Consider the following 24,166-nt stretch of genomic DNA (forward strand, 5'->3'; position numbering starts at 1 on the left):
TCAGCTTACCCGTCAAGCTGTATGTCCAGTTCTGCTCTCTGAATGCAGCACGCACCCGTACACTTCTTTGCCTCTGCACCTGCAATTCCTTCTGCCCGGGATGCCCTCGCTCCCCATTGCTGCCCGGTGAACTTCCACTCATCCTATAGGGCCCCGTCTAGAAGGCAGTTCCTATGCTGGCCTCCTCACGCCTCCTCTGTGCTGCTGTGTGCTCAGTCTTGCCTCCACTGAACGGCCCCCTGGAGGACAGGGGGTTGTTTCTGTGAGTGTGTGTGAGGCGTGTTATGAGAATGCGTCCCGTGGCGTGTGAGGGCAGGGACTCTGCCTCAGATATCCCCGGGACCCCAGAGTTGCATGATGGAATGAATTCCTCCTCGTCCTCAGGCCACTAAGAGCCCCACCTTCTCTACTGTTATTCTTTAAGGCAGCAAGACATAATTTTAACATTTATTGGTTTTCTTTGATTGCCTCTGGTCCAGTCTTGGAAGGGCTCTCTGGGTTCTTCTGGCCTTGTTTCTGGGCTGCTGCAGCTGCAGCTTTTAAGGCCCTTTTTTGCTTCTTCAGCTTTTGAGCCTCTTGGAAAACCTGGGGATGAGAGAGGGCAGGAAAAAACTTTGTAATGCTATGCAAAACCTGACTCCGAGCATCTGGGGTGGGAAGTGACTCCCCCAGATGGTCACCCTAGCCTTTCTCTATGGGCTTCGTGCCCTGGGAGCCACCTGAAAGCCTTGGGGCCAGCTCCACGCCTTGCTCAGAAACAGACGACCCCTCCCTTCTGCTCTCCCCGCCGCGGTCCTGGAGGGGCCCCAACCAAAGCAGCAGTCCCGACTCGTACCCGAATGCACAGAGCCTTCTTGGTCACCCAGCGGCGGTGGGCTTTTCGGTAGTACAGAGGGGGAAAGGTGTACTCAATCCCCAGCTCCCTGCATGTCTTCTCAAAGACAGGATAGTTGGTCTTGCGGAGGTTTTTGAGCATCTTTTTCCTCTGGTCAATGCTCATCAGCAGATAGCGCTTGTGGGCTTTGTCCTGTATGAGAGTTGGTATTACTTTGAGTATTATGTAAATAAGTGGTGTGCCACTTCACAGTAACAAAGGATGGTCATTTTACCCTGGTAGTGAAACTTCCCCACAGTCTTAGGCAAATATTAGTGCAACTCTGAGGTAGGTAGTGTTACTGTCATTCCCATTTTACAGATGGGAAAATAAAGGCTCAAAGATGTTAACTGATTCATTAAAGGTTCTAGAACTGCTGGGTCGGGACCTTGTGTTAGGTCAGGTCTTGAATCCAGGTCTAGTGGTCTGACTCCACATCTCATGCTCTCTCCCCTGCACCACCCACTCAGCCTCTGCACAGCTCAGCAAACTATCAGCTGGGGTGGAGAGGAGGGAAGGCTTAGGAAAACCCCTGCCCTCAGCCAGGCACTGCTCCCTCAGTGGGGCTGGCATTCCAGACTCCAACTCTGATCTCCAAGGAACAGCCCAACTAGCTTCAGGGAACACTGAGGTGCTAGGTGTGGAGTTGGGCCAGTCAGTGTTCACAACTGTGTGTTTATTAAAAATACCAGCAATTGCCTAATTATAGCAGCTCTGTGTCCGACACTGTGCTGAGATCCAGCAGAATGGTTAGGAATGTGGGCCCTGGAGCAAGATCACCAAGTTTCAAGTCCTAGCACATCATTTCCTAGTGGTGTGCCTGTGCCTGGAGGGGTAACTTAATGACACCAGCCTAGCTCATTCTTCTGTACAATGGGATACAAAGACAAGTATAAGGGTTAAATGAACTGATGCATGTAAAGTATTTAGCATGAGGCCTAAATACTTTATACGTGTCATGTTGGCTGCCATTACTTCAGGGAGTCCTTGCAATCCTGTCGGCGGGTACTATTATGATCCCCGTTTGACAGACAGGAGAATTGAGGCTTCGACATGTAACTTCCCCAGGGCCACACAGCCAGGTAAGTGGCAGTGGCAGAGCTGGGATTTGAACTTGGGGCAATCTGACTCCATGCACGCATTCAACAACTATTTATTGAGCGCCCACTATGTGCCACACGCTGTGCCCTTGCTCTGAAGTTTGTGTTCTTGACCGTTAGTGACACTCAGCACTGACCTGTAAGCCTCCCATTGCACCCCTGGAGGTGGAAGGGAAGTGTGCTTCCCATCGCAGCTGAGGGGTGGGTGCTCTGCTGCTCTAGCCACCTGGCTTCTCAAGCTGTTTCTCTGGACCCAGAGCCCATCAGCGCTCAGGCTCTTCTCCCCCAGCTAGCTGTGAGTGAGGCCCAAGGGTTACCTTTCGATGTTTCTGCATGTGTTCTTCATAACTGTGGATCTTGACAGTCAAGGCAACAACTGAAACCACAAACCACAGAGGATGAGAGCCGGGCACAGAGGAAGGAAGAGCCAGGCCTTGGTTATGTTTTAAGACCTCAAGGAAGGGCTTCCCTGGTGGCACAGTGGTTGAGAATCCGCCTGCCAATGCAGGGGACACGGGTTTGAGCCCTGGTCCGGGAAGATCCCACATCCCGCGGACCAACTAAGCCCGAGCGCCACAACTACTGAGCCTGTGTGCAGCAACTACTGAAGCCCGCGTGCCTAGAGCCCGTGCTCTGCAAAAGAGGGAAGCCACCTCGATGAGAAGCCTGCGCACTGCAACGAAGAGTAGCCCCCGCTCACCACAACCAGAGAAAAGCCCACGTGCAGCAACGAAGACCCAACATAGCCAAGAATAAAATAAATAAAATAAAATAAATTTTTTTAAAAAGACCTCAAGGAATAACAATCACCAAAGCTCTTGTACACCTCTGTATCACTCCCAGAGCACTCTGAACTTCAAGATCTCAAAAGACTTTGGATTATCTTTCCTTTAGAAAGCAAAGCATAAGGAAGGGAAGTTCCTTCATCTCATGAAGGTATCATGCCAAACTCCAAATCCCAAATTAGCGTTCTTAATGGTAAAACTTTAGAGGATTCCTGTTAAATTCAGGAATTAGTCTGGGATGGCTGCTATCATGGTTTATGATTCAATACTGCCCTGGAGGTCCTCACCAATGCAATAATTTAAGATCCCAAAACTGCCAAGGGTCTCCTCCTTGCCTCTTCCAGCTGCCATCCTTATCTCTGTGTTTTCATTAATGAGTTTTCAGAATTATCAGCTCCCACTCATCTCCTAAAGCCCCAGAATATCCTTCCCTCAGCTATCCTCTTGTTTAACTCAAACCTATATTGCAAAGGCAAAAGCAGAAGGTGGCCCCAAGGAGAGGCTGTCACTACAGCAGGCCCTTGCTGTACACACACTGAGCTCTGGGAGCACTGCAGAGAGTGCAGAGAGTGCTGGCCCTGACCCCATGCCCTTTCACACCACCTCAGCTGCAGAGTGGAGAGAGAGCCAAGCTCTGGTTCCTGAGGAGCTTGGCCTGAGCTCATACAGAGGTACGAGGCAGGACCTGGGTGCTGACTACAGCATCACGGATAGAGTCCAGTTTTCACTGTCCTTGGTCCTTCCCGTCTCTCCCTTTACCAAGCCACATCTAATACCAGCGTATCTGCAGGTGAGGGGCCTGGATCAAGTACCAGCTAGCAGACTCCCCTGCACCCTGACTCCCCCAGGGCCCCCTGACCAACTTCGAGCCTCCAGGGAGCCGGTGTCCTTAGGGTTTTCCACGACCTTGTTCATCAGCTGCTCTTTCTTGATTTTTAGCTTCTCTTTCTGTTGAAGACAGAGACCGAGCATCTGTGAGGTCTGCCACCCTGTAAGAACTAGCCCTTATACCTCCAGGGCCAGGGCCACAGTCATAGCAACTAGGCCATAAGGCTCAGGGCGTGACTTTACTCTGCTCATCAGGGTATGGCCTCTGGCCAATCACATGGTTGTTCACATCTAGGTGAGCCCAAGGCCAATGCCACTGACAGAAGAATGTTGGATGAATGTCCCCAAACCGTGCTCACTCATTCAGGCATTAGATCTTTATCTTTACCTACTGTTTGTCAGGTGCTAAGGGTATAATGGGAAACAAGACTGTCCTGGCCTTGGAGGTGCTCAGTCTGGGGGTTTTGACAAGTGGATATAGAATGAGAGTGGGATAAGTGCTGTGACTTGAGAAGCATGGGCTGGGAGGTGTTACCAGGGTAGGAGGGAATCTCAGAGGAGAGGACTGAGAGAGGCCAAGGCTTGGCAAAGGCCACTCACCTGGTTGGCCATTTCCAAAGATAACAGTTTTTTCACGACATCATCAACCCTGTGGAAAAACCATAGCAATGAGAGACAGGTGTCGGCGGCGGTGGTGGGTGGGAAGAAGGAAGGGGAGCAATGCTGTTTTCATTTTAGTTTGAAAACCAAGGATGAGTGAAAATTTCTTTTACGACATGAGTCTCTCTGGAAGTGGGGTGCCATTTCTCAGGGATTCAAAGTCAGCACGGATCTGATTTGCTGGGCTGAGAACGTGGAATGATGTGATAACTACAGAAAATTGGGGCTGTCAGCTCAAGTGTTTCAGGCTTGTCACAGGGAGAGCAAAAAGAGGATTTCCATTTTAGCTGGAATATAGTTCAATCTGTCTTGAGACACTTCAATTCTACAATCATTGTTTCTTTCTCATGTCACACTGTACAGAGGGAGGGACTGGAGGGACTGCCCAGCTCCCACTGCACAGGACAGGGGCTGAGCAGAGGATCCTGGCTTTGGTGTCTTTCAGCCCTTGATTCAAACTCCAGCTCTGCCCCTTAGGAGCTGTATGACACGGGCAGTCTGACAATCTACAAAATGGGGACACTGTTTCTTCCCTCACAGGATCAAGAGATGAAAGATTTCTACAAACACCCGTGAGGCATGGTGCCTCCTTGGTATCTCATGGTAGAGGGTCTTTACCCAGAGCACCAAAACGACAAGCAGGTGTGCTCCATCTGCCCCTGCTGCCCACTCATCCTCACCATGCCTGGGCTTCTAGAGCTCTCTGCCCTGTTCCATAGTCAAGCTGCAGATACATCAAGCATCTACCTCAAAGCCCCCTCCTTGCCAATCCTCCCAGGGCCCCCTGCCTCATCAAAGAGATTTCTTCCTGCTTACTTCTCAATTCCAGGGATGTCCTGGTAGTCCTTGAGCAGCATAGAAGGGGGTGGGTCATCTTCACGGCTGGGCTGGACTGTCGAGTGGAGGGATGGAAAGCACCCAGGGTCAACTCTCACTGCCCATCCTCCCGGACTTGGCTCTTCTCACCAACTTTGTCAGAGCCATCCACGGTCTCAAGCAAGGCACTGGGTAACCCCGGGCTCAGTTTCTCCTCTGCAAATCCTGTGGGCCTCTGCCTTGATATTTCATGCTGGGAGTAGGTGGCCTTTCCCAAGACCCTGTGCTGTGCCTGCACTTCTCACACACCTGTCTGGCTCTACAGTTATCAGACGTCCCGCTAGGATGGGTGCTCCTGTGGACGGACTGAGGTCGACTCCCTTTGAATCCCCCACGTCTGGTCTGCGGCCCAGCACAGAACAGACATCCAACTAATGCTCTCTGGCTGACTGCATGAATGAAATAAGGGGCTTGAGGAGGGACCCTGAACTTTAAGATGCCTGAATTGTAGACACCAAATAGAGATCACAGGAGACCCTCAGGCTTGGTGTGTGCGTGTAGGTGAGGGAGAGGCATGGGAGAGATCAATTTGTCTTCTCCAGTCAGCCCCTGCTCTGCCGCTATGCAAATAGTACTAACTAAATAACACTAAGATTTAGTAAGAGATCCGAACAGCTATGCAGACTGCCTGGGAATGGGAAACCAGGCCCTCCCCCTCGGAAGGGCGGACACGAAGCGCTATATCCCACCCTCCACCTCCCCTCCTCTCGCCCTCCATGCAGGCTCCAGGCCCACGGCTTTGTCATAAGGTGGACGTGGGCTTCTTCGCAGGACCTCCGGCCCACCCCTGTCCCCCGCACCCCCCTCCCCCCCCGTGGCTCCACGTAGAGACCTCTGTCCCCTTGGCCACCCCAAGCTTTCCAGGCAATCTAATCTCTCTTCCGCCCCAAATCCCACCCAAGAGCTCCTACCTGGTTTCTGGGTGGCATATCCGCGGGCGGCCCGGAGGATGAGACCTACACGAAAAAGAGGGGGCTGAGGACATTCTCCTTCAACACTCCAGCCTCGATTCTCGTCTACGGCCCTCGCGTTACCCTTCTTCCAAGGTCTTGGCCCCTCTGCAAGAACCACAGTCCCATTTCTTCCGCACCCCGAACACCCCATGTCTCTCCCACCGCGCCTTACTTCTTCTCCACCCACCACTCTTTCTTCTGCCGCTACACTCCGCCCCCTCCCCCTAACCTCTTCCCGCGTACCCTCTATCTCCGCCGAACCCCATTTCCCTACTTCCGCTGTCCGGCTTCTCAGCTACTCACCTCCAAGACGTGAGGGAAGGTCCCGCTGGACGGAGAGAAGCTTGGCACACCCTCCGCCCGGCAGCCCGAGGACTGGGGCCTGGGTCACTGCCTGGGTCCGAATCGAACTCAGCGCCCTCCACGCCGCCCTCAGCATGCTGGCTTCTCACCCCCGAGGGACCCGCCCCACGGCCGCCGTCGCTTTCGCGGTACGGACTTGGTTATAGGGCGCCGCCATGTTGGCTCAGGCTCGACCAATCGAGTGCAGTTGCGAGACCGGATGAGCAGATGAGGACCGAGATGATGGATTGGCAGGCCGGACTCAGTGATGACGCGAAGTTGGGTCGAGGGGAGAGGTCTGGTTAGCTGTAGCGCGAGATTGAGGGAGCTTGGTCGTTGCCTGACATCGTTAGTGTCGTGCGGTGCTGTATAAATTCTTAAGATGCCACGTTTTCTTGAGCATGCCTCCCGCCCTTAATCCTACTCCATGTACCTGACCTTGGGCCCCGATTACCTTGGGGGCTTCCCTGGGGCCTGTCGTGTCTTCTTCCCCCAACCTAGTATTTCCACCCCCTCTCCCTCCAGAGTGCAGGATGGACCCCTGTAAGAACTACTAGGTTTCAGCCTCTTCTCTGGCAGTGTTGCAGCGTGGTGATTAAGGTCGCTGATTTTGGACAGCCCTGGGCTGGAGTAGCCGTTTACTGGCTGTGTGATTCTGTGTGCAAGTCGCTCAACCTTTCTGGGCCACAGTGTGCTTACTCAACCATGAAATGGGCGTGGTAATAACAGTATCTATCTTTTAGGTTGTTAGAGGGTTAACTGAGGCAGTTGTGTGCAAAGCACCCGGAATATAGTAAGTATTCAAGAAATACTAGCTTTGATATTTGTGAAATGAGGGGTATAAGGACAAATGCCAATTAAAAGTAGGAAAAATAAATCTTAATTTTCCCTGGTGCAAAAAAGGGAAAGACTCTTCTCCCCCTTGCTTTTCTTAGAGCATTTACTTTAGAATACCCGTAACTGTGAGTTCTTTCTCTGCCCTTTTGAGATGTATGTAAACCTTTTTAAAAGCCAAATAAGCCTCTTGCCGGTTTTACAACCCAGGAATGTGTTTCTCAAGGACCTGGGAGCCGGCTCTTTGAAATATAATCATTAAGAAAGATAGAGCCCCTGTCTCCCAGTTTCTGCTGGAGGGTAGGAGCCTAACTTCAGCAGGTGCCCAGCTCCAAGTTGCAAACCTCCCTCCTCTCATAAAGATATGAGAAATTTATTTTTCCTTTGGTTAATGGCAATTAGCAAACCCAGGTGGCTACCCCATTTCCCAGCTGAATTTAGGATGACTCCTGTGTGACAAATAGTGCGGTCAAGTCCTCTTGCTTGAGGACTAGTGATTATCTTGAGAAAATGTACGCAATGAGTTGTATCTGCTTGGCTGTGTAAACAGATACAATTTCTCTTCATCTTTGCAAACTCTTGAGCTGATGCCTGTGACATTCTGGTTTAATTCTCATCCAATTAAAACAAAGTTTTCTTCCTCTTCTACCCTTGTGGAGAGGTTTTCTAGGTTGGCAGGAGATTTTGTTTTTAATTACATTTCTGCAACAGGGGCTACTCTTTTCTGAGGTCTGTTCCCCATGTCCCACAGTTCTCTGTGACTCCCTCGGTAACCCTGGCCATCGTGCCCTAATGGTCATTTCTCAAGTCTCCATCACTAGAATGGGAACTCTTTTTTTTTTTTTTTTTTTTCTGGCCTCGCCGTGCAGCATGCGGGATCTTAGTTCCCCCACCAGGGATTGAACCTATGCCCCCTGCAGTGGAAGCGCAGTGTCCCAACCACTCGACTGCCAGGGAAGTCCCTAGAATGGGAACTCTTTGAGGATGGACTGAGCCTAGTCATTTTGGAACCCCCGCTGCCAGCACAGGGCCTAGATGCTAGGTGAGGGCTGGCTGAATGAAGGAATTAAGGAAAGAATAAATAAATGAATGATTCTAAGGAGTAAAGCCCCCCTCCCCCCGATTTCTAGGGCTCTGAAAAGAAAAAGAACAGAGATTCAGGCACACTCAAGAGTTTCTGAAAACCAAGCCAAACCAAATCAGACCATAAGCCAGTTTAAGAGACTGAAATGATAGGAAACAAGTACAAAAAGCTAGTGGGCAGGGCTTGAAAAAACATTCTCTGGCCTTTGAAGTGGGAGGCCCAGCCCATGGAAATTGGGGGGATGGGGGAGGGATTCTAGGGGCCAGAGATAGGGGGACACTGGGAGACTTTCTGCCTTTCCTGGGGCTGGGGTTTTTTTTAGTGAAGGGCTTACTGACCTCCTCTTCTCTGGATAGCCCAGGCTTATCAAGAAGCAGGCCCAGGTGGGGAGTTCTAGGAAGCCCTAGAAGCCCCCGAGACCCTCCACCCCACTGACCCGGAGCCCCTGCAGGAGAGGGAAGTCAAGCAGTGTCTCAAAGATACAGTCATCCTCCGGATTTGGGACTAGGGGCTCTGGGGTCCCCAGGGGGCTGGTCTGGAACCAGAGGTTCTCATAGGACTTGGGGCTGGGGCTGAGGCCCCCCAAGAGGGGCTGAGTGGAGTCGCAGCGGAGGTAGTGCCCAGGCCGTGGGCCTGTGGGGCTGCCCAGCACCTGCACGTAAAGGACCTGGTCACTGGTGCCAGACTGGGGCTGGGGCTGGGTACAAGGTACTCTTGGGTCCCCCTGGAGCACATAGGCCTGGACCAGGCTGGGGAGGCCACAGGTCCCTGAGCTGTCATTGGACTCCCAGGGTCCTGTCTTCTTCTCTTCCTCCTCCAGCACCGTGATCTTGGTGATGGGTGGCATGCTGGAGTCCCGAAGGCTGGGCAGCTGGAAGGTATCCTGGACATAAAGATGTGGGGTGAGGGCCTGGTTCATTTCAGATATCTGCCGCAGCCACTTCCTGCTGCTCTTTGCTGAAACTCAAAGGGTTACTCAAAGGATGCAAAGCATCTCATATGTTCCTGACACGTGTTATGTGCTGTTCAGACTTAGCCTGGTGAATTTCCCCAATGCTTCTGCGTGGGATTAGTCCCATTTCACAGTGAGGTGACTGAGGTTTTGAATGGTAGAGCAGGGATTCGCACTCAGGTCTGCTTTGCTCCAAAGAGGTGAAGTGATGGGAAGGCCTGAGTACTCATCCTCAGAGGGGTATCCCTTCACTTTGAGCCCGGGGTGGGAGCCTAACCCCCAGCCCCATTTCCCTCTCCCTCCAGTGTTCTCACCTCCGTTGTGATGGTAGGCACCCAGGAACCCAGGCTGCTGTGGGCCGGGTCTGGAACACTTGGCCAGAGGGGATTCTTCCTGCTGGAAAAGGGGGCCGGTGAAGGCTAGGACAGGCATGCCCTCCCATCTTTCCATCCTTTCTCCCACCTACTCCCAGCAGCTGAAGGGACGACCCCTTCATGTAGAGAGGAGAAGGTGGAGGGCCCGACCCCCAGACCTGGCTCCTGAGGCCTGGCAAGGCCGAGAGGAGCCTAGACCGGCTCACTGAGGTCTGCACTTCCCTGTAGTCAGGGTTAGTTGGGTGTCAGGTCTCTCAAAAGGACTCACCTGGGTCTGCAGCAGAGCTGGGCAGCCCCACAGAAGCAGATGAGCAAGACCAGGAGGCCGAAGAGGCCCAGGAGGATGTGCAGCTCAGACTCCTCTAGAGTGAGGGGGAAGCCAGAAGAGGCAAGAGTGCACGTAGGTGAGGCTGGGCTTCCTCCCTCAGACTGGGATCCAAGGGCTGGGCTGGGGGGTCTCCGCCTCAGACTGGGATCCAAGGGCTGGGCTGGGTCTCCTCCCCCAAATCAGGGGATCCATGCAAGGCTTATCTACTTGCAAAATGGAGATCCTTTGGGTGAGGCACCCTCCCAACAGCCTTGTCCTGCCAGCCCCCTTCTCCCCTTACCTAGGGCCAAGGTCATCAGGGTGAGGCTTGTACTGTTGGTGGCCCACGCCTGGCTGGCAGCCATGAGGTGGACATGGTACAAGCTGGAAGGCTCTAGGCCATGGAGGACAAAGCTATGGGAGGAGGCGTTCAGGACAGTGGCTGGGAGGAGAGGAGAATGGTGAGTCTGGGTTGGCTGCTGAGCCTCCCCAAGGCTTCTGAACCCACCCTCCCTGGCCTTCTGGGGCTGTGGGGCACTGAGGGTAGACTCACAGAAGGTCCGGTCCTGAGCATTGGTCCAGAAGATAGTGTAGTGGGTAAGGGGGCTCTTCCCCAGCTCAGGGGCCTCGGGTACCCACTCCAACTGGGCCCAAGTCTTGCCAATGTGCCTTAGATGCAGCTCTGGGCCATGGGAGGGGGCTGCCGGAAGAGAGAGGTACAGGGGCTGACAGGGAGCGGGGCGGCGGGGAGAGCCCAGCTGGACTTCTTGTGGCTCCCCAGACCCAAGAACTGGGACACTTTGTTGGGGTGGGTGCTAGAAGAGAGTCCAGGGGGACTCGTGTCCAAGCCTCATTATCCCAGGAACTTTCCCTGAATCCCACGGACTGCTAGTAAGTGGTTGAGCTGGGATTTGAACCTGCTCCTTTTTGACTCCAAAGCCTCGCTACCTGATTTCTGCCAGGCCTGATTTTGTCTGGTTCATTATTTGATTTCTGCCACTGACTCTCTAAGTTTATGCCAGGTCCTCAGTTTAATTTCTATCACACGTGACACCTGATCAGTTTTTGCCAGACTTGCTCCCTGAATTCTGCCGTGCTCGCTGCCCAATTTCTATTACCCTACCACCTGACTTCTTTCCAGCTGCAGGGGTGCAGTGTAAGCCAGAGGTAATCTTAGGATTGGGAGAGAGCCTCTTCTGGGCCAGAGGTAGGGGAGGAAGAAAATGTTCCCTCGTATTCCTGATTCTGGGGGCCTAGACAGGCTTTGAGAGAGAGGAGAGGATTCTGAGAAAAGGCTTGGTGGCTGACGAACCCATCTCTTGGGAGTAAGCATAGATGTTCTGGGAGGGTCCTTTGGTGTCCTGGTACAGGGGGGTCACAGTGATCTCGTAGAGCTGAAAGGGCCTGATGTTTTCTGTAGAGAGAAAATAGGGGCACCCTGGTTAGGGGCTAGCCTCTGATGATGTTCGGGGGCTAACCTCAGACTTCAGGGATAACCTGGGCCTCATTCTGCAGGGCTGGCCTCTGCAGTCTCTTCTTCAGACCATTTGGTGTGGGTAAGGGGCAGAGTGGAAGAGAGAGCTGGGAAGGTGGCAGAGTCAGGGCTGGAAACAGAGGATCCAGTTAGACTGCAGGAGGGACTTCCTGATTCTGAGGATGTGAGATGAGAACAGTGAAAGAACAGGAAAGACTGGGGAATCTGCTTCTTTAGGGTGCTTCAGCTCGCCCCTTGCCTACTGTCAGGCAGGTAAAATGTCCCCTCCTCTCCCGGGCCCTGCCCACCTGCCCAGCCCCCCAGGCCTGCCTCACCCTGCAGCAGGGTCCCTGCAATGCTTCCATTATGCTCCATCCTCCAGGTCTTAGGGCTGCCGCTGGGGCTGGGGGAACCGAGGCCCCACTCAATGACATAGCCCCGAGGCTGAGGGCTGGGGGGCTCCCAGCCCACCCAGAGGCTGTAAGGGTCTCGAGCCACGGTGTGGAGTCTGCCCAGGGGTGGGCCTGGAGACAGAGTAGGAGACGATGACATGAAGATGAAAAGAATGCAGGCCCTGGAGCCAGATGCCTGGGTTCAATCTGGCCTTTGCTACTTACAAGCTGGGTGACCTTGGGTAAGTCAACATCTGAGCCTCAGTTTCCTCATCTGTAAGGTGGAAACGATGATAAAAGTTTCTACCTCGTAGGGTCATGGTGCAGATTAAATGAGGTGGTACATGAAACAGGCCTGGCATGGAGTAGTGCTTGGTGATGATGAAAGCTAACCCTGTGTGGTTCTTGGTAGGTATTAATTCACGGAGTCTGCTAACAGTCCCATGGTGGGGCACAACTACGGTCCCCATCTTAGCAATGAGAAAACTGAGACAGGGAGGTTAAGTAACTTGCCTAGGGTCACATAGCTGGGAAGTGGGAATATTAGCTATTGTTATTGTGAGTCTCACTTCGTGAGGACCCATGTTCAGGGGCACCTGGGGTTGGTAGTGGCTGATCCCCTGAGAATGAGCAGTTAACTCAGGGACTGTGTTCTAGCTGGAAAAACTTAGGGCTTTCTTTCCCATTTCCTTGGCAGAATAGACTGTGTGTGTGTAGGCACCACCACCGGATTAACCTGGTTCTGGCTAATGGTAATAATAATAGCTAACACATATGGAGCAGTTACTTTGTGCCAGGCACATGTCTTAACTCGTAATCTTCACAGCGATGCTTTGAGCTAGATACTGTATCATCCCCATTTGCTAAATGAGTAAACTGAGGCCAGGGAGGGTAAGTAGCTTGCCCAGATCACATTGCTAGCAAGTGACAGGGCTAGATTTGAACCCAGGCAGTCTAGCCTCCGAATTTACATGCTTAACCATCATGCTCTACTAGCTGCTGGCCCCCTTTACCTCCGTTCTCCAAGAAGACCACTGGGGTGGGATGAGAGGTCCCAGCTGTGTTATAGGCCTCAAGGATCACCTCCCGGGCTTCTGAAGGCAGTTGGAAGGTACAGTTTAGCTCCGTGGTGTTGCAGAGCATTGGGTCTGCCCCAGCCTGGTCTGAGGGTCTCCAGGAGACCAGGTACCCTTGGATCTGCCCACTGTCTTCCTCCAGGGGCACTGGCTGCAGTGGGCATAGGGGGAAAAAGATAAGGGGATGCCCAGCTCATCTGGAGTAGGGGAGAGCTTCTAGATGGGGTGGCCATGTCCCAGGAACTGAGCCCCCCAGGCTGGGAGCCAGCCCTCCTCCCTCTGTGCCAGGTCCTAGGAGGGAGGGAAGGAAAAAGCAAGTCGGTGTATGCAGCAGGCACCAAACTAGATAAGTCCTCCACTGTAGTCTCTCCAGAAGGGCCCTGCCCAGCTTCCTAGGCACATGCAAAGTGCGTGCAAATCACCTACAAATGCATCCAAGCCTCCCAGACCTGTTGGAGTCCTAAGCCCCAGCTTGCAGGGGTCTGTTTGGGTTGAAAGAGGTGGAGGGATGGCCTTCAGAGGGGGTTACCTGCCAGAACAGCTGCACGTCCACCGTCCTGGGGTCCAGCTGCCTTTGACGCCACCATGTGTCTAGTCTGACAGTGGGGGCTGTGGGTGGAGCAGGAAGAGTGGGTCAGGGAGGGCCCTGGAGGCCAGACTGGGTCCTGATGGCCGCTCCCAGCCTGTCACCACCCACTTACCCCGTTGTGTGGTGGTCAGCTCCACGCTGGGGCTCCAGTTGCTCCAGTGGCCAGGCAGGCGCCAGCGGGTGCAGCGCATCTGCAGGGCGTAGGCTGTGGATGGGAGGAGCCCGCATAGCTCATACTGGAGGGTCCTGGAGGGCAGGGCGCCCACCTGGTGGGGGGGGCGTGGCTCTGAGCCTGGATCTCTGTGCCCTTCGGTGCCAGCTCAACTTACCCTGCCCTTAGCCAGCCCCACCCCAGTCTCCTGAGGTTGCTCTCCGCCTCACCAGGTCCCAGCTGGCTTCTCCAAGCCGAGGCTGGTGGCGCAGCTCACACTTCTGATCTATGTGTAGGCTTGGCTTCCAGGTCTCCCAGCGCAACCTCAGGCAGCCTGGCTGGGGCGGGGCCACCTTAGGGCTGGACCCCAGGGCCCACAGTGTGGGGGGCTCCAGTTTCACTGCAAAGAGAGGGGTCGTCAGACCCTTTCTCTGATCAGTCCTCTCGGGCTCTATCCTAGCTTCCACTTGTCTCCCTGTCTGTGGTTCCATTTCTTCTCTGGGTCTCGATTTATGGGATCTCTGTGTCTTTCTGTTTCTCTCTGTGTCTCTTCATCTCTGTGTCATCCTGTTTCTGCAGGTCTGTCTCTGTATATGTGTCTGTTTCTCTCTCTCTTTCATACTCTTGCCCCAGGGCCTTTGCACTGGTTGTTCTCTCTGCCTGGAGCACTTACCTTCCAGATATCCAGTGGCTTGCTCCCTCATTTCCTCCAAGGATCTTCTCAAATGTTACCTTCTCAGTGAGGCCTTCCCTGACCACCTTCCTGAAATAGCAACAGCCCCCTCTCCCCATCGCGTCCCCCTGCTCAATTTCCTGCCATTACCCGACATTCTATTTTGTTTATTTCGCCCACTAGAATGTAACATTTCAGGGGCACGATTTTTGCCTTTTTGTTTAGTGCCGTATCCCCAGCACCTAGAACAGCGCCTAGTGCAGAGTGGGCACTTCAAGAAATTTGCTGAAAGAATTAATGAGTGTATCTCTTTGCCTCTGTGTTTCTTCCACGTCCTTGTCTGTGTCTCCACAGCTCTGTCTACGACTGCATCCACTTTGTTTTTCTCTCTCCTCCTCCTCTACCTCTAGGTCTTGCAGCGTCTCATTGTCGCTGGGTCTGTGTTTCCCTCCCCGTGCCTCTCTGTGTCCGCCCATGGTGGGGGCCGCTCCCCTCCCCCACACTCAGTGTCACCCACCGACGTCCATGGGGACAAGGCACAGCTTCGGGGACACGCTGGTTCCCAGCGTGTTCTTGGCCTGCACCCAGATGCCCATATTCTGGTACAGCTGTAGGTGTTTGCGGGGGATGGAGCAGTGGCTCTGCCCGTCCTCAGGTACGCAGTCGGGGATGGAGTCTTCCTGCCTCTGGCAGTTGCCCCGGCTCCTGCCAACAGGCCAGGCTTGGGTGTCAAGCAGGGGAAGAAAGCGAGGCTCCCTTCTCCCTCCCGTCTTTGGCTCTGGCTCCCCACCCCTACAGTCCTACCCATGCTCTGTCCCAGTACCCAAAGGAATGGGAGCTGGCATAGAGACCCCTACTCACTTGAAGCTCTTCAGGGTGAAGTTGGTGGACAGGTGGGTGTTGGGGCCTGGCTCCCACTGGCAGGTGAGGCTGTTGGTTGTGAGGTTCATGAGGCAGGACAGGTTGTGGGGTGTGGCGGGAGGGTCTGTGTATGGGGTGGGTAGAGTGAGGGCTTCAGGTAAGACCACTCAGAAAACTCCTACTGGGACCACTTGGCCTCGTTTCCTTGCCCTGGGTCATTCCCTTGTCTCCATGCAGGGTGACCCCAGAGGGGCAGCCCTGGGGGAAGCTACGTTACAGGCACCTACAGGGATAAGTACCACAGAGTCTCCAACCCTCTCAACTCTGCCCCCTTTGACAGTAACAGTGTAGCATCTGGTTTTCATCCTCGTTCTGCCATTCATCAGCTGTGTGATCTTGAAGTCACCTAACGGCTCTGTGCCTCAGTTTCCTCATCTGAAAAATGGGGGTAATGGTAATATACCTACCCCCTAGGGTTCTTGTGAGGGCTGAGTGACTTACTATGTATACAGTGCTCAGAGCAGTGCCTGGCATATAGTGAATACTCTGTAGTGTGAGCTTTCACTATTGTTGATTCTTAAACGAGAACCTTGGTCTTTCTTTGTTTCTAGTTATGCATTGGCTTGGCACAAATCCATCCTTCTCAGTTTGAACAGAAGGCTGAGACTGGGGTAGGGGAGAAGCTGGGAGCAAGCCCAGCTCATAGAGAATATGCTCCCTGGAGACACTCTCCTACGGCTGAGGGCTTGGGCTTACTCGGCAGCCATATGGAGTAGTGGTTACTATACTGGCTTTCGAGCCACACTGCCTGTTATAAATCTTGGCTCCATCCTTATTAGTTTGTGACCTTTAGCATGTCACTTACCCTCCCCGAGCCTCGGTTTCCTCATCTGCAAAATGGGGCTAAATAACACTACCCACTGGTAGGGAAGATGACATGATATTGTGCCTTTAAAGTGCTTATTGAGCAAGAGCTTAAGAAAGAATAGTTCTTGTTAGTATTGGCAGGAGGGCATTGGAGGCAGAGTGGGTGGATGGCTACAGGGACTCACAGCCTGCCTGTAGCTCAGCCTGGTCCAGGATCTGCAGGCTGTTGCCCCAGTGCAGGCAGCAGGAGAGAAGGGCCCGAGAGCGGTTGAGGTGGGGCAAGGTGATGGTGGACTGCAGGGTCCCATTCGGCAGGTACTGCTGTGTCTCCCCGGGCTGAAGCTCTGCTTCCAGCTTCCATACAATGTGCGATTCCGAGTCCAGGTGGCTGCAGTTCGGGCTGATGACGCAGGAGGCTGTGATGGGATCCCCCAGGCGGACGATGGGGGCTGAGAGGCTGATGTGTCCGCACTGCTCCAGGCCTGGAGTGGAAGAGAAGGGGCCATAAGTGACTCCACTGCCTGACAGAGCTGGGCTCCTAGACTCAGTACCCCTAGACTCTGTGCCTTTACCTTCATGCTTTACCTCCCAAGATGTGTTGCTGGAATGGGGAGGACGTGTATGGGGACTGTGAGAGGCTCTGGGGGTGAGATCAAGATAGCGGTGTGTGGGTGAATGTTTATCAGCTGGCTATACAGAGAGAAACAGATCCCGGTTTGTAGCCTGGGCTGCTTTCCCTGGTGTAAATATTCCCACCGTGGCTGATTTCAAGCTACCAGTGTGACATCACTGAATGTGAACCTGGGAAGAGATGTACACAATCAGCACTTGCAAGCCAACCCCAGCACACCACCAGATGGGAGATTAGTCCCCTCCCCAGCAGTGGTGAAACAATAGTTAGAATGATAGGAACCCCACAGCCACAGCAATCTTTTCAGATTTCAAATCTGATTGTTACCCCATCTGGATCATAGCACTTCAATGGCACGTTATTCCTCTGAAAGGCAGTATGGTATGATGGATAAGAGCATGGATGTTGGAACTAGACTGCCTAGGTTTAGAGCCTGGTTCTATTGCTTGTTAATTATGTGACCTTGATGTGTCACTGAGACTTTCTGTGCCTCAGTTTTCTCATCTGTAAAATGGGGATAAAAAAGTCCCTACCTTAGTTTTGCTGGAAGGATTAGATGTGAGAACATGTGTAAGGCACTTAGAACAGTGCCTGTCATGTAAATATTTGCTGCCATGGTTAGGATAAAGACTCAGATCCTTCTCACAGCCCTTGTGGCCTGGCCCCTGCCTAACCCTCCTGGTTCCAGCTCAGACCATCCTTTTCCAGCTCCCATCACTCTGGCCTTCTTGCTATTTCTTTTTTTTTTTTTTTTTATAAATTTATTTATTTATCTTTGGCTGCGTTGGATCTTCGTTGCCGTGCACGGGCTTTCTCTAGTTGCAACGAGCAGGGGCTACTCTTTGTTGCGGTGCACGGGCTTCTCATTGCTGTGGCTTTCCTTGTTGAGGAGCATGGGCTCTAGGTGCACGTGCTTCAGTAGCTGTGGCATGTGGGCTCAGCAGTTGTGGCTCACGGGCTCTAGAGCGCAGGCTCAGTAGTTGTGGCGTACGGGCGTAGTTGCTCCGCGGCATGTGGGATCTTCCCGGACCAGGGCTCGAACCCATGTCCCCTACATTGGCAGGTGAATTCTTAACCACTGAGCCACCAGGGAAGCCCCTTCTTGCTATTTCTTGAAAACGCCATGCTCCCTCCAATCTCCAGATCTTTGTACCTGCTGATCCTTTTGGAGCTGCTCCTTTGCTTCTCTCCCACCCCTCCTTCACCTGGTTAACATTTAGGCGTCTTGCAGGGAACCAGACCAGGTTCTGACCAACCAGACCAGGCCAAGCCCCTTGAACTTTCCCAAAGCTCTTATTATCTTTCATAATTATGTAGTCATGTGATTATTTGCTTGTTTGTCCCCCAAACTAGACCATGGGTTTTGTGAGGCCAGAGGCCTTGGCTGTTTCACTCATTGCTGCATTCCCAGCACCTAGCACAGAGCAGGCCCTTGGTGGATACGTATGTAATAAACGAGTAAGCACTGCACTTTGCCCACGATGCCTTCTCTCCTCTCCCAGGTGTTCTTCAGCCCATTTTGCTGATGGGGATGCTGAGCCCTTAAGAGGAGGAGCAATTTGTTTAGGGTCACAGAGCAAGTTCTTGGAGGCTTCTACTACTCCACACACTCAGAATTTCAGACTAGAAGGAAACTTGCCAACTGTTTACTTCAAAACTCCACCTGATACTGAGTCCTCCACAGCAGGGCTAGGATGGCCTATTTTTGTATGGCCTGCCAGCTAAGAACATTTTTAATATGTCGAAAGGGTTGAAAACCAAACCAAACAAAAAACAAACAGGAACATACAACAGAGACTGTATGTGGCCTGCAAAGCTGAACATTACATCAGACAAAGTTTGCCGACCCCTGCTGTGCCTTGGCTTTCATACCCCCAGAGATGGGAGGCTCTCCACCTATCAGGATAGAGTTTCCATAATCTGGAAAGCTCTGCCTGGGATTCTTTTTATTTTATTTTATTTATTTATTTTTTGGCCATGCCATGTGGCATGCGGGATCTTAGTTTCATGAGGAGGAATCAAACCCATGCCCCCTGCAGTGGAAGCGCAGAGTCCTAACCACTGGACTGCCAGGGAATTCCCTGGGATTCTATATTTCATGATTAAAGTTGCCTCCTTACGTCTTCCACCCTGATCCCTTTGCTGCCCGTGAAGGCTGCATAGGACTCAGGGGTTCCTTCTGACAACACGGCACAGATTTGCAGACAAGACCTGGGTCTACCCCACCTTCTCCGGGCTGGCCAGCCCACGTCCTCTCACTTTTCCTCAGAGGTGGTGGTTTGCCTACAGAGGTCTATGCATGGGAGCCTGGCTACCCCACATCTGTGGCCCAGTTGATTCTTTCAGGATTCTCTGGGAGTCCCAGGAGCACTGTGGCAGTGCTGGGAAATGCCATCCTCCTCCACCCCCAGCATCTCTCCCTGTGCTCCCCTCTCCCCTCAGCACCCTCGCTCCTGGCCACACTCACTTCTGGGGAGCAGCAGGATGATCAGAGCAGCTCTCGTTAGGTTCCAGGCTCCCAGCCCCGCCATGGTGCCGGCTTGGTGCTCACCTGGAGGCAGAGGGGGATGGTTAAGGTCATGGGCTTTGCAGTCAGAGCTGAGCTTAGTCCTTGCTCTGCCACAGTGTGGCTTCGGCCAGGTTACTTGATCTCTCTGAGCCTAGTTTCATTGCAAAATTGAGGTAACAACAGCCTATACTGCATAGGGTTTTGGGAGGACGATGCAGAATGATACAAGTCAAGGGCTTCACGCAGTGCCTGGCACATAGGAGACGACTCTGTAAGTGACAGCTGCTGTTATTATTCTATTTGCCTTCCAGGAGAGAGCAGGGAAAGGAGCCGCAGGGAACGGTATTCTTCTCCACTTCCGTTCTGTCTTAGCTGTCTTAGCCCCCCACAAAGCAGAGCCTGAGATGAAGGCTTGCATGCAGGGAGTTTCTTTTGGGAAGATTCCAGGAACAGAGTGAGGGAGTGGGGAGAATGAAATGGGTAGGAGGGAAAGCCAACACAAGGGTTCATCATCAAGCCAGTCACATTTATGGACAACTGGGGCTCGATCCTGCTGGAAACTTCCAAGGAGCCACGTAGAACACACCTCAAGAGCTGTCCACCCAAGGGACAATTCATCCCTTGGCTGGCTGAGAGAATGGGCACATTTATTCAACAATTCCTGCCTCCTGTTGGTCAAGGGCTGTCCCTTGGGGTATTAATTCTCTGGCATGTCCATGTTGCACATGCATGAGTACCAAGCAGGTTCTCCTGGGTGAGCCATGCTCAAAGTCCTTTCCTCTGACGCTGGTGAATATCAGAGACGCTCCCTGGCAGAAAGGGACAACTCCACAGAGTAGCTGAGGACAGGTTACACCTTGGGAAGCTGGCTGCCGCAGAGATGGCTAAAGGGAAGGGGGGCTGGAGGATACCCCCAATTCTGGGCACAGACCTCTGGAGGCCTTCTGGGGCCAAGCATCCTGTGGTCATGGTGACAGTGCCCAGATGGAGGGAGCATTAGTTCCCTCTAATTAGTTCATTAGTCTCAGGAAGTATGCATGGGTTTCTACCGCTGGGGTGGGCTTCCAGCCTTTCCACTCTGCTCCCACTGGGGTCTTGGGGCCACACACCTGATCCTCCAGCACTAATTGACGCTCTTGGTAGCAGGTCAGTGGGAATCACCAGCCTGTACATACATGAACACATACATGTAGGTGATGTCTCAGCTGATCCCCTGAGCTCAGAAAGAATTAAACTCCTCTCCCTTTTCTCTCCCTCCAAGACAGAGGTGTGAATAAGAAATGCCCAGATACCCAAGGCTATTCCTGCCTGCCTGGGTCTTACTTAAACCCCTGGTCTATCCTTACGTGTTGCAGTATCAGGACACCAGGTGAATGCTAGCCCATAAGTCACCTTTTTGCAAATCAAGAAAAAAGTGCCCCTTCCTCTGGACGAATGCAGCCCCACACTAGGACCTGGCAACTAGAGAATAGGCTGAATTTCAACCTCTGCTTGCTGGGCAGCTTTGTGCAGTGAGAAACCTGCACAACTGTTCAGAGCACCCCAGTCTACCAATCAGTGGTTGGCAACTTTCTTCTTACAGCATGCCAGTATGACTATCCCCCATGAACACTTGTTGGGGAAGATTTAGCCTCCTTGGCCCAGATTTTGGGACACTGGTGCCCATCTCCATGTATTTTTGATCATATCCCAGCCCTCCTGCCCAGCGAATTACCACTTCATCCCTCTCCATTGGCTCCTATCCAGAGTGGGCAATGCAACCTCAAACCCCCAGGGGCCCAGGCATCCTCTCCCAGGGTTGCCAAGGGTTGGCACATTTGGCATCAGTCCCTGGTCCCCCACGGCAGCCCTGGGTGCTCCCTACCCCAGCTGACTGGGATCTGGGGCCAGGTAGAGCACGGTCTCACTCTCTGGGGGCCCAGTCCTGAGTCAGACCACCTGGTCTGAACCCCAGCTCCGCCACTTACCAGCTTGGTGACCTTGGACAAGTTACTTCACTTTTCTGAGCCTCAGTTACCCCATCTGTGAAAGAAGGATAACAATAGCACCCACTTCTCAGGGTTGTGGTGAGGATGAAATGAGATGGTCCCTGATAAAAGCACTTAATACGGAGCCTGCATAGAGGAAGCACTCAATAACCATGTTATTTTCAGGCTCCATAAAGCAAGACACCGCCTTGTGGAATCAGCATGGTTTAGTGCCTCCCTCCCCTGCTTACAGGCTGCGTGGTCACAGCCTCCTAGGACTGCCACCTTGCTTTTGTCTGTGTCACACGGCACATGTCAAAGCCCCATTTCTGAGTCCCCTGCTCCTTGGACCCCCAGTCTGCCCTCTTGCTCCAGCCATCTTGGCTCACTCTCTGGCCTCTCTCTGAGTCCCAGCACACCACGCTGGCCCCTGGGGTCACTGCATCACCCCCTCCCCCCCTTTCTGCTTTCCTCTCCTTTCCCTCCCATCACACCCAACCTTCTCCAGTTCACACCCCTCTCTCGCCTGTTCTTTCTACTCCCCTTCACGTGGATTCTTTCCATGGGAAGAGGGTTGGGGGGAGGAGGAGGCTGGGAATGAACCAAGGGAGAGGACTTCCCAGATGTGGTTCAGACAGAGAGAGACAGGCAGAAAAAGTAGGAAAGTAAGATACACAGACCAAAACGATGGAGAGAGACTCACAGAGATAAAGACTGGGGCAGGAGAGAGAAAAGAGCCAGAGACAAGAATGCTGATACATAGAGACCGAGGCACTCAGAGGCCGAGAAGGAAGAGATAATCGAGATTTTAAGATTCAAGAGACAAAGGAAACCATGAGAGACAAAAAGAGAGGCACAGACTCTGAGACAGACAGACAGAAGCTCAGAGGCATGGCAAGCCAGAGAGGGGCTGAGAAGGAAAGAGAGATGGAGAGTAAACTAGACAGGGATGGAGACGGGAGCAGTTAAGACATAGGTTCTGAGGGAGAGATGGGGAGAGGGACAATGAGTATGCCCTTCCCCGAGTCCAGCCCTTTCCTGAGCCCAGATCAGTGTCCTCAAAGAGATATTTGTCTGTGACTTCCCCAATACAAAGAAAAGCAGGGGCACCCTAGGAAAAGTAACTCAGTGTCCAGGGCTCTTGGTTCCAAGGGACAAATCCTAAAGGCAGGACCTCTGCTCCCAGGCCCCCTGCATACGCACGCCCTTGACAGAGCTGGGGGAGCGTAACTGGGACTCCAGGGTCCCCTCGAGCCCAAGGTCCAGCCCTCCCTGGGGCTCCCCTACTCACGCTGGAGCCTGCGGCTGGGCGTCCGCCTGGCCTCCCTGGTCTCTTCTCTCCTCTTCAAGGCAAGTTCCTGAAAACAGCCACAGCCCGGCTGCTCTCCCCAGCCCTGTCGTTAATGGCTCGGCCTCTGACAGGCGCAGGGGCTGCGGATTGCAACACCTGCCCAGCCTCCTTCCCGCCCTTGCATTGTCGAAGCTGGCACGGGCAGCCCCTTCCTCCCAGGAAGGAGCCTAGGAGGGAAGCTGGTGGGGCCCGGGCAGCCTTCCTGCCTCGGGGGTCTTAAAGGGGCAGAGGGATGTGGCAACGTTGTCCCCCTCCTCTGCCTCCGGATTTCCTGACCTCAAAGCTCTGAGGCTGGCAGGGCCCAGGCTCCAACCCGCCTGGGTGCCATTCCCATGCCCCCGCACCCCCCTGCCCTGGGGGAGCATCACTTGGAGACAGACCCTGGTTCGAAGGCTCCCTCGGCCCTAAGCCTCTTTTTAGCACTAGCCTTGGGGCCCTGATCCTCCCAATATTCAGAGGGGCGTCCTCCAGGTTACAGGGAATCCTGTTAACACAGTACCTTCCTCCCCACTCCCTCTGCATGGCATGTTCCTTACTGTTGCCCAAAGGCCACACAGACAGAGGAATGCAGACTCTGGGGACAAGGCAGGGGATTGCCTGTGAGGCTCTGGTCTTCACAGCCTCACTAGAGATTAGTAACATTAACTCACAGTGATTCTGCCAAACTGAATATTTTTTCATTGAGTGAAACAGACTACATTTTATGTCTTTCACAATTCCTCTGCAATTGTTTACAAATAATTTTCTGTGCATTTTTCTAAAGAGGGTTCAGACTGTTCACAGTTTATTGGGTTTATGATGCAATAAAGATTAGGTACCAACAGACTAGCAGAGTGTCTATAACATACGATCCTTTTCAGAAAAAGTGGGTTTCTGAGTCTGTTGTGATGGGGCAGACCTGGGCTCCAGTTCTCGTTCCAGTACGAAATATCCAACTGTCTGCAGCAACCTCCCCGAGGTGTCCCAGAAGGCTCACGTGCTCAGCAAATCCCATTGAATCTTCTTTCAAAATATAACCAGAATCCTGGGTAGATAGGTATTCACTGTAAAGTTCAACTTGGCCATATGTTTGGATATTTTCCTGATGAAAAATTGGAAAATACAAATATCACTTAAACCAATACCAGCCAGCTCTAAGCCATCCTTTCTCTTACCTGATTCGTTGCAGTGGCCCCCTCCCTGGTCTCCCACTTCCGTTCATCCTCATCCCCCTGACCTGTCTATTGTTCCTTCAGCAGCCAGTGTGGTACGGCTCAAACAGAAGTCAATTCATGTCATCCTCTGCCCCAAACTCCCAAGGGCTCTCATCTCACTCAAAGTCAAAGCCCTTTCAATGACCTCCAAAGCCCTACTCAACCCGGGGCCCATTCCCTCCCTGGCCCCTCTCCTGTGATTATTCTCCCCCTTGCTGCTCTGCTCTAGCCACTCTGTTGTCCTTGTTATTTCTTGGACTTGTTAGGCTCCCTCCTGCCTCTGGGCCTTTGCACTTGCTGTTTCTTCTGCCTGGACTCTTTTCCCCCAAATCACTCTATGGGTCACTCCCTCCCCTTCTTTGGGTTTTTTGCTCAAATGTCACTTTCTCATTGAGGCCTTCTTTGACCACCTTTTAAAAAAATTGCAACCACCCCTCACTCTCTAGCTCTCTTTCCCCCCTAA

At 53.0% G+C, this 24,166-nt stretch overlaps 2 protein-coding genes across 6 annotated transcripts; both read right to left on the reverse strand.

Annotated features, from left to right (window-relative positions):
• Nucleotides 1-435: 435 nt before the first annotated feature.
• Nucleotides 436-6,609, reverse strand: MRPS15 (mitochondrial ribosomal protein S15). The gene is made up of 8 exons (XM_082616147.1): nucleotides 6,380-6,609; nucleotides 6,035-6,079; nucleotides 5,064-5,139; nucleotides 4,188-4,236; nucleotides 3,623-3,707; nucleotides 2,292-2,350; nucleotides 836-1,027; nucleotides 436-585 (listed from the first exon to the last, which is right to left on the reverse strand). The coding sequence occupies exons 1-8, from the start codon at nucleotides 6,513-6,515 to the stop codon at nucleotides 448-450; spliced, it is 780 nt and encodes a 259-aa protein (XP_082472273.1). The 5' UTR covers nucleotides 6,516-6,609; the 3' UTR covers nucleotides 436-447.
• Nucleotides 6,610-8,426: 1,817 nt separating this feature from the next.
• Nucleotides 8,427-22,537, reverse strand: CSF3R (colony stimulating factor 3 receptor). Of its 5 annotated transcripts, none has more exons than XM_082612649.1 (17): nucleotides 22,451-22,537; nucleotides 21,160-21,214; nucleotides 19,151-19,234; nucleotides 16,238-16,534; nucleotides 15,186-15,309; nucleotides 14,842-15,029; nucleotides 13,882-14,051; nucleotides 13,613-13,766; nucleotides 13,441-13,520; nucleotides 12,849-13,062; nucleotides 11,779-11,967; nucleotides 11,282-11,383; nucleotides 10,523-10,669; nucleotides 10,271-10,411; nucleotides 9,931-10,024; nucleotides 9,603-9,681; nucleotides 8,427-9,219 (listed from the first exon to the last, which is right to left on the reverse strand). In XM_082612649.1, exons 3-17 carry the CDS (start codon nucleotides 19,212-19,214, stop codon nucleotides 8,740-8,742), a joined length of 2,523 nt encoding a protein of 840 aa, XP_082468775.1. In that variant the 5' UTR covers nucleotides 19,215-19,234; nucleotides 21,160-21,214; nucleotides 22,451-22,537; the 3' UTR covers nucleotides 8,427-8,739. The 5 variants fall into 5 exon arrangements, with proteins under 5 accessions (XP_082468775.1, XP_082468774.1, XP_082468773.1 ...); XM_082612648.1 differs by having other exon boundaries at nucleotides 9,603-9,684; XM_082612647.1 differs by having other exon boundaries at nucleotides 10,271-10,669.
• Between the last annotated feature and the right edge of the window lie 1,629 nt (nucleotides 22,538-24,166).

This window comes from Mesoplodon mirus (genome assembly GCF_964341445.2).
Source record: "Mesoplodon mirus genome assembly, chromosome: 3".
Taxonomy (NCBI): domain Eukaryota; kingdom Metazoa; phylum Chordata; class Mammalia; order Artiodactyla; family Ziphiidae; genus Mesoplodon; species Mesoplodon mirus.

Excerpts from the sequence above, each read along its gene's own strand:
- MRPS15 (XM_082616147.1), bottom strand. The coding sequence starts at position 6,515 with ATGCTGAGGGCGGCGTGGAGGGCGCTGAGTTCGATTCGGACCCAGGCA. Across the intron at positions 4,237-5,063 it reads GACATCCCTGGAATTGAGAA|GGTTGATGATGTCGTGAAAA; the intron begins GTAAGCAGGAAG and ends GTTTTTCCACAG. Across the intron at positions 586-835 it reads AGAAGGCTCTGTGCATTCGG|GTTTTCCAAGAGGCTCAAAA; the intron begins GTACGAGTCGGG and ends TCTCATCCCCAG.
- CSF3R (XM_082612646.1), bottom strand. The coding sequence starts at position 19,214 with ATGGCGGGGCTGGGAGCCTGGAACCTAACGAGAGCTGCTCTGATCATC. Across the intron at positions 14,052-14,841 it reads CCTTGTCCCCATGGACGTCG|TGAAACTGGAGCCCCCCACA; the intron begins GTGGGTGACACT and ends CTCTCTTTGCAG. Across the intron at positions 9,685-9,930 it reads CAGCTCTGCTGCAGACCCAG|CAGGAAGAATCCCCTCTGGC; the intron begins GTGAGTCCTTTT and ends CCCCTTTTCCAG.